The sequence below is a fragment of the Phoenix dactylifera genome, unplaced genomic scaffold, assembly GCF_009389715.1.
Source record: "Phoenix dactylifera cultivar Barhee BC4 unplaced genomic scaffold, palm_55x_up_171113_PBpolish2nd_filt_p 000143F, whole genome shotgun sequence".
Lineage (NCBI taxonomy): Eukaryota > Viridiplantae > Streptophyta > Magnoliopsida > Arecales > Arecaceae > Phoenix > Phoenix dactylifera.
In genome coordinates, this window is record NW_024067698.1 from 320981 (window position 1) to 335512 (window position 14532).

The following is a 14532-nucleotide window of genomic DNA, read 5'->3' on the forward strand; positions in this document are numbered from 1 at the left end:
ACTGATAATGAGAATGATCACTTTAGCAGTGTGATCATTCAAGTGCTTTGCAGCTATAGAACCCTTACTCCGTATACTATTGTCACTCAGGCAAACTTTTACATCACCTTTTTTGTTCCCCCCTGCCTGTAATCAGCTTCTCCATCCATGTATTTGTTCATTGTTTGGATCTGTTAAATGATAAAGATGGGCGACATGTTCGAGCAAAGTGATATTGGACGAGGAATTGTGATTGACCCTGCATGGTTGGGCTGAGGGTGCAAGGAAAAAAAAAGAGGTCAGATATTTCTTCATTTCTGAGCAAGTTTGGCTCCAAAAGCAAGAAACAACGCAAGTCTGGCAGTGAGGTCCAGATGCAGAAGATAGCCTCTGAAGCCTCTGCAAGTTCTTACAATGCTCGCCAACCGGCTGCTCTGGAAAGAAACGTTGCATCAGTGATTTAGAATTCAGATATACAAGCAACCTAGAAATGACTTCATTTCTGAAAAGAGCTTGTAGCATCATTTGTCACTAAATGCCAGAAAGTTAGCAGTCGCATGACAAAGATGTTTCGTGGTGAGCTCATTCCTTTTTTTTCTCTCTCTCTCTTCAACAGCATGTAAATTAAACTAAGTTACTAGTAGAGACATGACACTGCCAGTATGTTTTTCCATTTTGTTCTTTGAAAAAATCAGTGGTTCCTACAGTATTATTAAGCTCTCACATTTCCAGCTACCTTCTTCCCTGGCCCCATGTAATTGTTGATGAGCTTTTCCTTTCCATTCTGATAATGCATCACATGGAACTTGCTAGACAGCATACCGAACTTTTGAGTCAGCTTGTTGCCAAGCTAAATGGCTTCAGGGATGCAGATGATCTCCTCGTGATTGGGAGCAGCCTCCGAATTCTGGTTTATATGATTTGGCGATTTCTCTTATTCTATTAAAGAGGCTAATGAAGAAACATGGAAAGTCATATGGACACTGTAAACCAAAATATGCCGAATTGTGAAATATGTTAATAAAATGAAAGGATATAAGATAAATACATACCACAACTTTTGAAATGTCAGTACTTTCGTCTTTTATCCTTTAGGTGGAGAACATTTCTTCAGGTGACGAGAATACACAAGAAAAGAAACAAATATTAGACAATGCGAAAGATCTGATTTCATCTTCCGGCGGTAATAGAAAAATGCTTGCTATATCAACCCAGTTATGAGTGAAACCATCACCTTAAGATGTCAAGCTACAAATATCAGGGGACTTCCACAAATATTAGCAAGTAAAAATTATTGAATCTCCCTTCATCACAATTCCCTTCGAGTCCTCATTAATGTTCTCCCAGTCTTGCCGCATGGATATTTCAGCAATGGGAAAAGCAGCCTCGCTGAACACAAGAAATTACAATATTCACACCATCCTAGAGATCAGGCCTCAAAAACTAGTTGCCTGGGGATACTTGTCGAGATTGATATTATTGCTTTCGGTAAAGATGCAGCTTTTGTCAAGATTTATATTATTACTTTTGCTAAAGATGCAGCATCTCTTATATCATCACAGCTTCAAATAACTTATAGATAGGGATAGGCTCAACTTCTGATCACATTTTATGACTGAACAACAGACCTCATTTTGCTATAAAAGAATCCTGGTGCTTTTTGTTTGGAATGATCCAAACAGTATCTCAAAAACAATCAACAGTGGAGGTATTATTCAACATTTAAACTTTCCTCCCGACACCAATAGCAATTTGCTGAGCCACTCGCAGATTTACAAACGAGAGATCAGGTTATCAGCCACCAAAAAAGAACACATACTGGAGGCTGAGGGGCTTGCAACTTTGAAAGCCATTCATCAGTATCAGCAACCACATTTAATGGGAGGTTTAGCTGACAAAGGATAACGCCATCAAGAGTATTACCTTAAAACCATGAGCAACTTGCACACTCTTCCTGAGACCTATTGTTCAGCCTCTTCTCAGGAACCATAAATCTCTTAAAAACCTCTTAAAGATGCTAACAGCTTTCTTGTCATGGGTACCAAATAAAATCTCTCAGCTGTCCAAGCTTATCATCCTTGACTGTAGGACACTCATTGATTAAAGATCAGCAGAAGGCATCGAATGCTTTGCCACTTGGTGAAAGCAGTCATACAGCCAGGACTCTTCCTCAGTCTAAAAGAGCAAGTGAAACTTTGAAGCACACAAGTAGAACTCAGTCATCCAGCTGCAATTGGCGTCAACAAGTATAATTCTTGATATTTATTGCAACCCATGCGACAAAATATGAGTTTCAGCAATATTTTGACATCACCAGTAATCCTTGCATGAACAAAGGCCACCCTTGAAATGGTGGAAGCGGATTCTATCTCTCACAAGAATTTGCTGTGGGTATAATTTGGACACGTGCTTTATAAATAAATGGCAGTCCCCACATATCCGTAGATTCTTTAGGATTCTAATTGTAGATTGACATGTAGCTCTTAGCAAGGCAAATGCTAAAGCAAGCTTCTCACTGTGCCTCGAGAGACAGGTCTCTTTATCTTCTCCATCTAAATCTAACAGAACATCTTCAGTCACTGGTAAATACCCTAGAGATCTTAGCTTCCTCCCCATTTCATCTAGCCAGGAATATATTGTGCTGGCCTCTGGATGAGAACAACCTCCTGCAACAAACTCATAAACAACACCATCTAACTCAACCGAACTAGACCCTGGCTCTTTCCTGATGCCACTCTGCTTCAATAAACTCCTCATCTCTGAGGCATCATCCCATCTACCGGCAGCAGCATAGATATTAGACAGTATAACATGGCAACCAGATTGCTGAGGCTTCAGATTGAGAACTTGACTCCTTATCATATCTGCAACTCTGATGTCTCTGTGAATCCTACAAGCACCAAGCAAAGCACCCAATACCATCACATCTGGCTTCATTGGCATGCTTCTGATGATCCCTTCTGCCTCTTCCAAGAACCCTGCTCGGCCCAATAAATCAACTATGCAACCATAATGCTTCATCTCAGGCTGAACCCCATAAACCTTTAACATGTTCTCAAAGTACCGGCGCCCTTCATCCACCAACCCACCATGAGTACATGCAGTTAACACACCCAATAAAGTGATGTCATTAGGCTTTGGCCCTGATCTCTTCATCCACTCAAAGGCCTCAAGAGACTCACGAGCTGCCCCATTGATTGCTAACCCTGTGATCAGAGCATTCCAGCTAGAAACGTTCTTCCTATCCAATGCATGGAAGAGTACAACTGCCGTCTCCATGCTTCCACACTTGGCATACATATCGATCAATGCAGCACCTAGATTATAGTCATCATCCAAAGTCATGTGGTTTTTGTCAATGTAAGCATGAACCCACTTTCCCTGATCCAAGGCGGCTAGGTGTGCACAAGCTGAGAGCACACTAACCATTGTAACTTCGTTGGGCTTCACACTGCTCTCAAGTTGCATCTTTTTAAAGACCTGCAGTGCCTCCATATACTGGTTAACCTGTGCATAGCCCGAAATCATGCAGCTCCAAGAAACAACATCTCTTTCCAGCATTAGATCAAACAACTCCCTCGCCAAGTCCATCTCCCCATTCATAGCATACCCTGAAACCATTGAATTCCACGACACAACATTCCTCACTGGCATCTCATCAAACAGCTTCCTTGCCAGCGGGAGCAACCCATGCCTTGCAAACCCGGATATCATCGAGTTCCAAGTCACGATGTTCCTCCCGACCGGCATTCTATCAAACAAGAATTGAGCTATCTCCAGCTCACCCTTCCCAGCGTAACCAGAAATGATCGCGCTCCAGGATACCTCATTTCTCACCGGCATTTCATCAAAAATCCGCCTTGCGACCTCCATTGCCCCGGATTTCACGTACCCATCAATTATCGTGTTCCACGAGACTACATCCAACACCACAGAACTCGAATCAAAGAGCTTCTGAGCCGAAGCCATGACCCCAAAAGAAGCATACATGCTGAGAAAAGTATTTACAACATAGACATCAGATTGGAATCCACGTTTCAGCACTTGAGAGTGGGCCTGCTGCCCTTCGAAGGGGGAATTGAGATTGGAGATGGCCTTGACGAGGAAGGGGAAGGTGAACCGATCGGGGAAGGAGCGGCCGCCGTGGCGGAGGAGGGAGGAGAAGGCGATAAGGGACTCGGCGGGATAGCGGCGGCTTCGGGAGAAGGCGCGGATGAGGAGGTTGTAGAGGAAGGTGGTGGAGGCGGGGGCAAGGCGGAAGTAGAGGCGGGAGAGAGGGCGGGCGAGGAGGGGGGCGGCGGGGTGGTCGGCGGCAACGGAGAGGAGCTCGACGAGGCGGCGGAGGGCAAGGGGGTGGCGCACGAGGCCGGCGACGATGAGGCGCGCGAGGAGGGGGCGGAGGTGGTGGGCGGCGCAGCAGGAGCGGAGGAGGGTCTCGAGGTGACGGGGGAAAGGCGGGGTCGGGGGCATCGCGTTTGGAACTTTTGTGTGGCGGGAGGAGGTTGGGTATAATTAACATCCCGTAAACTCATGACGTAGGATCCGATTACTTATCGGATCAGGTTAGAATCTAGATATAATTATGAGATCCGAAAAACATAACTTATTCTTAAGCAAAAAAAAAAAAAAACATAACTTATTAATCTAGCTCGTTGCATATATCATAACCATAATTTATATTTATTGATGTACAATATGGTAAATTTTTTAAAATAAAAAGAGCTCGTAGAGAGAGGACTAGCCGTTCTTCAATATCCCAAATCCTCCAAAATCCTACTCTATTATGTATCATTGGGCACAATATTATAAAAAAGTTTGCATACCATATTCTCTTATTGAAACTAGTAATGAACATTCGATCTTACTATTAAAAAAAAAATGAAAGAAAAGATCACCTGATCATGTACAAAATGTCTGAAAAAGCAGTATGGAGGTTATTTTATTCGAAAAATACATGGATGAGAGATCAGAGCTTGAAGAAAGTTAAGTTTTATTGCTATCATTATTATTTACATTCATCTCATGCTATAGTTTGGAATTTGATTTCATTAATTGGAGCAAAAGGGTAAAGGTCTTATTTTCCATAAAAAAAATATAGAATTTGCAAGAAGTCCACTAAACTTTGTACAATCCATACAATTATTACTTATGATTGCCACATCATTAGTTTTATTGCCACATCCAATTTCTAATAAGCATTCAAATCATTATAGAATAACCATGAAAATTGAGATAGCTGTGGTATATGATAAAATTATTTTATATTCGTAAAAAAGTTCCAAGCATCCGTGATTCCATTAAGATCAATGTGTAACATGTATAATTAATAACTATCAATTTTTTTGGTAGGAAAAACTAAATACAGATAATTGAATAATAGCCATCTCAAATAATAATCAAGCAATTCACATGAATGAGAGGAAATAGGCCACTTCAAACCCATTATCTCAAGGCCATATGAAGGTTATACAAAACCCATATGAGAAAGGTTATACAAAACCAAGGTAGCTGAATCTAATGATATTGTAGGTGACAGATTTCCACATTTTTGAGATTTATATGCTCCTATAAAGTGCCAAATACTTTATATTAGAGCATCCCATATGAGTTACGATGTATATCATGTAACAACAGCAAACATATAAAAAACAACGACCAGAAAAAAAAAAAGTACCAATGTTACCATTAAGTAGCCTTATATGGAAATTCATTTATAAAATAATTATAAATATATCTGTTTGCATAAAATCTGAAAAGTAGAAACCTCTTTTTCTAAAATTAGTGATTATACGAAATTTTCTATCTTTTTCGATCATCGAGCATGCAAAGCTACTAAATTACATATGCACCTCAAACTGTATGAGGGATATAAATAACAATAATGGTCAAATATGTATTTCTTTCTTGGTTTAAATCATTTCTTCTATTACCATCTTTAAATATAAAATTTAATAAACAAAGATGGTTCTAAATAGGAATACCTTACAAACAAAGACCCATAAAGACAACTATAAATAGTTGGGAAAAAAAAATACTACAACAATGATAGTTATACTATGCTTGTCTAAATAGAAAAACAAATGTATAATCCTCTTTAATTAGAAAATAGATAGATAATCTTCTCTACCTTAAAGTCTTAGGATTTTAAAATATTTTTACTTTCTTGTACATTAGCTGAATGTAAGATCAAGCAAGACCTCAACATAATAAACTCCTCATTTTTAAAAAAAGAAGCATATGATCTATTAGTGAGTGATTAGACTCATTTCAATTTATTAATCTTGAGTAACGACATTGTCAATAACTTGAGAATAAATTTTCTAGATTACAAAATTTTGCTCTATGACCTAATATTTTTCTCTGTACTTTTGTAATGGATGTCTTTCTTTCTCTCTCCCTCTCTTTCTGTGCAAGAAGAAGAAAAGAAAGATGAGAATATGGCTTTGTAGGTCTGTACTCATGATACATACACCTTCTAGCAGGCCTATCTGTAGGTTGATATTCACCTTTCTATAGACATGAGTGGCATGAATTTGCTTAATAGTAGAATGGGTTGAGATAACATTTAAAGGTTCAAGTCTTTTGCAATTATTTCAAGTTTAGTAGCTTTTGACTACAAAAGTGGATGGCTTATCTAATCCCTACTTGGTCCCATCTTACCATTTTTTTATATTGTATGTCTTTCTATTTCTCCTCTAATGTTAAAAGCTGTTCTAGATGAGTTCCTCCTCCTCCTCCTCTTTCTCCTCCTCCTTTATCTCTCTTCCTCCTCCCTCCTTGCTCCCACCCTTGCTATTCCATGTTATTTCAACACCAAGATTTTGAATGATTTGTTCAAGACATCAAAAATAAAAAAAAGAAATAGTTTATGTTATTTGAATATTCCTTCTTTCTATTTTTTTTCTCTTCTTTTATTTAGTTAAGGTGAATCTATCTTCCGGCAAAAATTTAAAAAAGTTGAAGCATTGCCAATATTGGTAAGGAGGGGTTGGAGAAGTTGCAAGAAAAGGCAAGCAAAGGTGGTGAAGTGTAATAAGAGCTGTTGGAAGTAGAGCTGTTGGAAGTAGAGCTGTCTGAAGTAGAGCTGTTATAAAAAGCTGTTTGCTGTTTGGTAACTACATTCGTAAAGTGCTGTGGTACTTTGTTTTGTGTTTGGTAAACAAACTGAGAAAGTACTTTTGTATGACAAAATTACCATAAAGGACATTGCATAGTATTATACAACAGAACATAATAAAACATAACATAAATTAATACATAAATATACGATATAGTATAATATTATTGTAATATAAAATAATGTTATGTTAATATAGCATAATAGTAATATAATTATTAGAGTAAATTAATATTTGGTAATATAACATAATATTAAATTATTTAACATAACATATTAATGTATTATGATATAATGTAATATATATTATGTTTATAGTATAATACAATAATAAAAGTATAAAATATTATAATTATTAGTATAAATTAATTTCTCATAATATAACATAATATTAAATTATTTAAAATAACATATTAATGTATTATAATGTAATGTAAGATAATATAATATAATATTTATAGTATAATACAATAATAAAGGTATAAAATATTATAATTATTAGTATTAATTAATTTTCCATAATATAACATAATATTAAATTATTTAAAATAATATATTAATGTATTATAATGTAATGTAATATAATATAATATTTATAGTATAATACAATAATAAAGGTATAAAATATTATAATTATTAGTATTAATTAATTTTCCATAATATAACATAATATTAAATTATTTAAAATAATATATTAATGTATTATAATGTAATGTAATATAATATAATATTTATAGTATAATACAATAATAAAGGTATAAAATATTATAATTATTAGTATAAATTAATTTATCATAATATAACATAATATTAAATTATTTAAAATAACATATTAATGTATTATAATGTAATGTAATATAATATAATATTTATAGTATAATACAATAATAAAGGTATAAAATATTATAATTATTAGTATAAATTAATTTTTCATAATATAACATAATATTAAATTATTTAAAATAACATATTAATGTATTATAATGTAATGTAATATAATATAATATTTATAGTATAATACAATAATAAAGGTATAAAATATTTTAATTATTAGTATAAATTAATTTTTCATAATATAACATAATATTAAATTATTTAAAATAACATATTAATGTATTATAATGTAATATAATATAATATAATATTTATAGTATAATACAATAATAAAGGTATAAAATATTATAATTATTAGTATAAATTAATTTTTCATAATATAACATAATATTAAATTATTTAACATAACATATTAATGTATTATGATATAACGTATTATAATATTATATTTATAGTAGGTGATAACGTATTATGGTATCTCTCTAACAATTTTTCTAGTTAGGTGATAAAATTGATTAAATGATTACTAGATGTTTAGACGAGAATCACATAGATGAAAAATTATTTAGCATATTCTACGTGCATACTTTAATAAGGCTTGGAATATACTTCATATAGCCTGGCACACAGTTTAGCCTTTCTAACACACAATTAAGGATTGGACACAATTAATCTAGCATGGTATACATATATCTTAGCACATAGTTAATCAAGGATTGCACATAGTTAATATCCATCCTCTCTAACTTTACCTTGTTCATACTTTTTTACATTGTTGACGTAGTAGCAACAAAAATACAACGAACATTCATGTTTGGTCAAATACAAAATAAAACAACATGTGGAATTGCACTGCACTCAGAAGTCAACGAGCTATAAGTTGAGAAGCAATATGATCACGCAGAATATCCATCTCACGGTTACCCAATATTTGGCTTTGCTCTGCACTCAGTTCTTCCTGTGGTTCATTAATCTCTAAACAATCAGAAGGGAGTAGATCCTCATTATCATCATAAGGCTGAAACTCCAAATCTTTGATTGCATGATTTCTAATAAAATTATGAATAGCCATGGAAGCCACCACAATTTGGACTTGTTTATGATAAGAAAAGTTGGGCATGGTACTCAACATTCTCCATCTACTTTTCCAGCATCCGAATGTCCTCTCAATAGTGCATCTCAGGGAGGAATGTGCATGATTAAAGATTTCATGCATACCCTTTGGTTGACTTCCACGTCGAAAATCTGGTAAATGATACCTCTCCCCTTTGTAAGGCCTCATATATCCCAACATGTGAGGATATCCTGCATCCACCAAATAATATTTACCTGCATATATATATATATATATGAGTTAGTATTTTAATATATTTAATGAAAGTTAAAAAAGTATACTTGCGATCATAATATATTTAATTAATATGCATACGTCTATATTATAATATATTTAATTAAAATGCATACCTCTAGGTGGGTGTGGAAATTGGAGCTCTTTTCTGTGTATAGCATCTAAAAAAATACGAGTATCATGAGCAGTACCTTCCCATCCAGCACAAACAAAAGTGAAACGCATATCAAAATCACAACAAGCCATAACATTTTGTGTAGGAATCCCTTTTCGGCCAATATATGGTACTTGTTTGGATGGAGAAATTTTCACTGGTATATGGGTGCCATCAATTGCTCCAATGCAGTCCTTAAAATAAGGCCACCAACGATGATCATCGCGGATTTTACTTGGAATATTTTTGAACTCTTTATCCAGCGGGCTAATAATATCCTTGGACATCCTTAAAACAGCATTTAAAACATGGGTGAAATATCTACTAATTGTTTCTCCGGAATGTTGAAATCTTTCTTGAACCATCCTATTCCCAAACCCATGTCCTAGAATCATCAAAAACATAGACACCAGCTCCTCAACAGGAATATATCTAGAAGCCTTTAAACCATATTTGATTTTCAATTCCATGCACAGATTAATAAATACATGTTTTTCCATTCGAAATTGTTGTTGGCATCTATATGGATTGCCATGTAAAATTTCTGATACAAACTTGTATCCGGTTTGATAAGAGGTCCTACAAGGCTCCTTTTCAATATATTTTGTGTAATATTCAGTAACCATACCAACAGTTGCAGTTAGTAGAATATTATAATTATCATCATCAACTATCTCATCTTCACTGGAATAATTCTCCTCAGAACTATTGTCAATGCTGCCCATACCTGTAGAAAACATATTATGCAAAAAATAAAACATCTGTAGCAAATAAAACAAATGATATATAAACATATAATGCAAATACATATAATATCACAAAATCATAACATCTATAATATCCATAAAATCAATAGCATCCACGATACATTATCCAAGAGATACCACAAATACATATAGTCCATCATCATTCTATAATAGAAGTTCATAATTAAAACTACAAAACATATTGCCATAATAGTACGTCAACAACTACTTATGTAAGTTTGACATTCGCTTGAGCCATTCAATTCGAAGATTGGTATCTCGGAGTGCCATAAACATCTCTCGATGTTCTCTTTTAAGGAGCACCTCAGCAGCAATCAAAAGCAGTTCAGGTTGTGCTACCATCTCAGGCATCATATGCACTACGTCCATCACCTCATCGATACTACGTCCAGGTTTATCAATCATCTTGGATGGCACTGTACTTTTCTTCTCCACTGCATCAATAAGACGACTCAATTGCTGAGATAGTTGTGCAGCACCCCCAACCTTCTTGCATTTCTTATCATGCAAAGTAGAGCTAACTCTTTTCTTTCCTCTCTCTTGGATAGCATCAGATGCAAGAGTAAGGTTAACATTAAAATTATCAGTGGGAACATCATCAATTTTATACTCAATCATATGATGGTCCTCATCTGAGTCACCTAAGCCCTCAAATGTATCATTATTAACCCCATCCAACCTCTCATATACTTCAATTGTGTCCTCAACATCCTCCTGCACCAGTAAAGCTGGTGCCCAGGCCCCCTCCCCAGTGGCACTAGTACCTCTAAATAACCTATCCAATTTTATGGCATGTTGTAGACCACGTTCTCGAAACTTAGCTGCATCAGGAATCTCCTGCAAGTTAACAATATATAGTTGTCAATAGTAGTTTATAGGTTAGTATAAAAAATCTTACAAATATTAAACTAGTGGCACGTGTACCTGCAATTTTTTTTCCCACCATGCATCTGGTGCATCTATTGTATTTCTAACAGGATCCCATCCAAGTCCTGTTTTCTTTCCCACCAATTTCATCCAAATGCTCCAATTTGCTTTCAGGTTATCCCACTTATTTTTAAATTTTTTGTAGTCATATTGATTTCCAGTCTTCTCATTGAATTTCTTAATTATATTGGCCCACCCTAACCTATTGAAATGTGTTCCTGGGCGATTACCAGCTTCAACTTCACCAATACATATATCGATAAACTCCTCTATCAATTTTTCATTCCAAATGGCCTTCCTCTTCTTCTCATCTTGGGTTGATGGACCAGCAAGGGTATGTTGGCTCTTCTTAGACATTTGTTCTTCTTACAATGCAACAACAAAGACATGAAACATTTTGTCAATCATAAGTCATGATTTCATCCATATGAATAAAACACCTTGTAAAGCATATTAGAAAAACAATGAGATATTAGACAAGGCATGCAATAAGAGGCAATTATTTGATAGAACTATAAGCATTTTCACCAGCTTGCACAGTTCTTAAATGGATCTCAGGCTTTACTGGTTTCGTCTATGTTCTTGACCATTTTTGGTCAAGCTAGTCTTCTTAATAGAACTCTATGTCTAATGAATGTCAATTATTTGATAGAATCAAGGATTTGATGGATGGCTATTATGATACTAAATAAAGAAATTGCCATTACCATGTATAAACTTACTCTTTCCATTCCTAACTAGGTAGCAGCATTTTTTCCATGATCTCAGGAAAATTTTGCCTACGTACCATGATCTCCTTTCTTTTTAAATTTCAACTTCCAGATCTTGTAGGACTCTCTTTCTATTGGAAATAAGATCAGATTAATAAGAACATTTATTACCTTATTTATCTCCAGTATCTCGATTTTATATTGTAAATCCATTAGCACCTACAGGTTCTTTCCTTTTAGCTCTCAGAACATGCTCATATGATTCTGTAATAAATATGAAAATTGATTATTTCTGAAGGAATAAAAGTAATAGCGCACCGAGATTTCTCTTAAAAAAATTGTGAGATTGTTTGGAAATTCCCAATGCTCGGATCATGAAGACTAAAGTTTGAATCATGTAATGGTTACGTTGTATGCACATTATTTGTCAGATTAATAAGGTCCAGGGGGCATGTCCCATAATTACGATCGAGATGAATGAGAGGGATGGCATCAGTAAACTATTTCACTAAATTAGAAAACCTGTGCCTAACTGCACTATAAACCTGTGCCTAACTGCACTTTGTTGCTTGCACTAACTACGCTCAGGCCAAAACATATTACATTGTCAAGTTCCCAATATTAGCCAAATACGATGTTGAGTACCCAATATCTTCTTGGCAATATTGGAAGTATTAGTAACAATAGTATGCACCACTAAAATGACAATAAGGTGTAAGATCTTTTAATTAAAACATGCTTCAATATTCATCAAATGTCCATTCTTGGAATCACTAGCAGTGAATTTTGTTGAAGAATGACAATGTAAGTAGTAATTTGGACTTTAAGTCAAAAGTATAAGCATAAAATATTTTGGCTAATTAAGAATAAAAGGAGTATTCTTACTTCTTAAAGCTTCAAAGTGCAATGGAGATTGCAAATTTCTGAGCCACTAGGTGATAGTACCTGACAGAAAATGATCCAATCATAAGTTAGAAGGCAACAATAATATTACCAAACTCCATTAAAATTCTAAATACAAATCTATCTTTCTCTCTGTAACAGAGAGAGGAAAAACTTGGTCCACCCGAAGAGAGAGGAAAAATTTGGTCCACCCGAACCATAGAGGGAAATCTCTCTCTGTAACAGAGATTTCTCTCTCTGTTCTCTCTCTCTCTCCCTCTGTAACAGAGAGGGAAAAGAGCTCGCCGTCCACCAGAACTCCCTCCCTGCAACAGAGGGAGGATCTCGCGGTCCACCGTGGACCGCGAGATCATTAAGCGTACAGAGAGAGGATCTCTCTGTGTTATAGAGAGAGATCCTCTCTCTCTGTTACAGAGAGATCCTCTCTCTCTGTAACAGAGAGAGATCCTCTCTCTCTGTAAGGGGAGGCACCGTGGACCGTGGTGGTGCGGTCCACGGTGTCGCGGCTTGAGCATGGACCGAGGATCTCTCTGTAACAGAGAGAGATCCTCCCTCTGTCTCACCCGTGGACCGCGAGAGAGGAGGCATCGTGGACCGCAATGCTGCGGTCCACGGTGTCGCGGCTACAGCCTGGACCGCGATGCCGTGGTCCAGGGGTGGTTCTTCGTGGTCCATGATCGAGGAGGACGGGCCGCGAGGTGATGATTAAAAAAAAAAAAAAACAACACATTGATTTTGAAAGGTGCAGAGAAGGATTAAATTTTTTTTATTCTAAAATGTTGTTCAAGGAATGCATACAAAAATTAAAAAAAAAATACCTTCTCTTACGGAAAGAACTCTGACGGCTAGGGTTCTTGGCTCAACCAGATTTTTTAGGTTTATAAAGGGGCAAGCTATGTAATTATTAGATTTTAATGGGGGCATTTTTGTCAAAAATAGAGCTTTCCGAAAAAGCTGAAACAGCTTCCTCCCAAAAGCTCCAAATTGGAGCTTCTGCCAAAAAGCTGTTTTCAGCTTCCCGCAAAAGCTGAAACAGCTTCTTGGAAATTTTACCAAACACACTTTTTTCCCCAAAAGTACTTTTGGAGGGCCAGAAAGTGCTTTTTGGCTCTCCAAAAGCTCCCCCAAACAGGGCCTAACTCAAGAATGGAGTGGAGGGAATCTGGTGTCCAGTGAAAAATATGATGACCCATAATATCAAAAAGGAGGCAGTAAGTGGTGTAGTGATGTTTGACATGAAACTTAGAGCTAAGAATAAGTTTATTCGATCCTAACAATTTTTTTTTAATGGTGAAATGGATGGTGAGAACAATAATTTTGAAAAATTAGAAAAAACAGCTATAGTAGTATGTACAATAAGAAAGGTAAATGTATTGCACACAAAATTTATTTATACTTATAACTAGATATTTAAAAGAACCATTTTATTTTGAATCGAACTTATGAAGATATATACAATATTTTTTTTGTTGTTCTCATACAAAAATTGACAAAACAAATAGTTTCAGACTATTAGCATTCCTAAATCACTTTGGATTGTTCATATTTAGCTTCATCAATATTCTACAAAAATATTCAAGAATATCCTTTATATACGTGTAGAAGATTAACTTGGAAAAAGACAGTAAATAAAAACTCTACTTTGCATTGTCTTCAAAATAAGCAAACTTTATTTCTCAAAAAACGAAAGCAGAGCAGTATCTTCATCGATAAGCGAGACTGAAGAGGAATGCTATGAAAAGAACTGGAGAAAACAAATCCTCTATATATTTATTACCCATCTCTCTTCCATC

General features: G+C 35.4%; 3 protein-coding genes across 4 annotated transcripts; all 3 read right to left on the minus strand.

Annotated features, from left to right (window-relative positions):
• Positions 1–125: 125 nt before the first annotated feature.
• LOC103722392 (pentatricopeptide repeat-containing protein At3g62890-like) lies at positions 126–4449 on the minus strand. Its single transcript, XM_008812934.4, has 3 exons — positions 1032–4449; positions 716–930; positions 126–413 (listed from the first exon to the last, which is right to left on the minus strand). The coding sequence occupies exon 1, from the start codon at positions 4447–4449 to the stop codon at positions 2290–2292; it is 2160 nt and encodes a 719-aa protein (XP_008811156.3). The 3' UTR covers positions 126–413; positions 716–930; positions 1032–2289.
• A 4186-nt stretch (positions 4450–8635) lies between these two features.
• On the minus strand, positions 8636–9751 carry LOC120104935 (protein ALP1-like). Its single transcript, XM_039116851.1, has 2 exons — positions 9395–9751; positions 8636–9259 (listed from the first exon to the last, which is right to left on the minus strand). The coding sequence occupies exons 1-2, from the start codon at positions 9717–9719 to the stop codon at positions 8796–8798; spliced, it is 789 nt and encodes a 262-aa protein (XP_038972779.1). The 5' UTR covers positions 9720–9751; the 3' UTR covers positions 8636–8795.
• A 496-nt stretch (positions 9752–10247) lies between these two features.
• Positions 10248–13517, minus strand: LOC120104934 (L10-interacting MYB domain-containing protein-like). Of its 2 annotated transcripts, none has more exons than XM_039116850.1 (3): positions 12722–13517; positions 11124–11488; positions 10248–11036 (listed from the first exon to the last, which is right to left on the minus strand). In XM_039116850.1, the coding sequence occupies exons 2-3, from the start codon at positions 11481–11483 to the stop codon at positions 10404–10406; spliced, it is 993 nt and encodes a 330-aa protein (XP_038972778.1). In that variant the 5' UTR covers positions 11484–11488; positions 12722–13517; the 3' UTR covers positions 10248–10403. The 2 variants fall into 2 exon arrangements, with proteins under 2 accessions (XP_038972778.1, XP_038972777.1); XM_039116849.1 differs by having other exon boundaries at positions 11124–11491; positions 12722–13516.
• Between the last annotated feature and the right edge of the window lie 1015 nt (positions 13518–14532).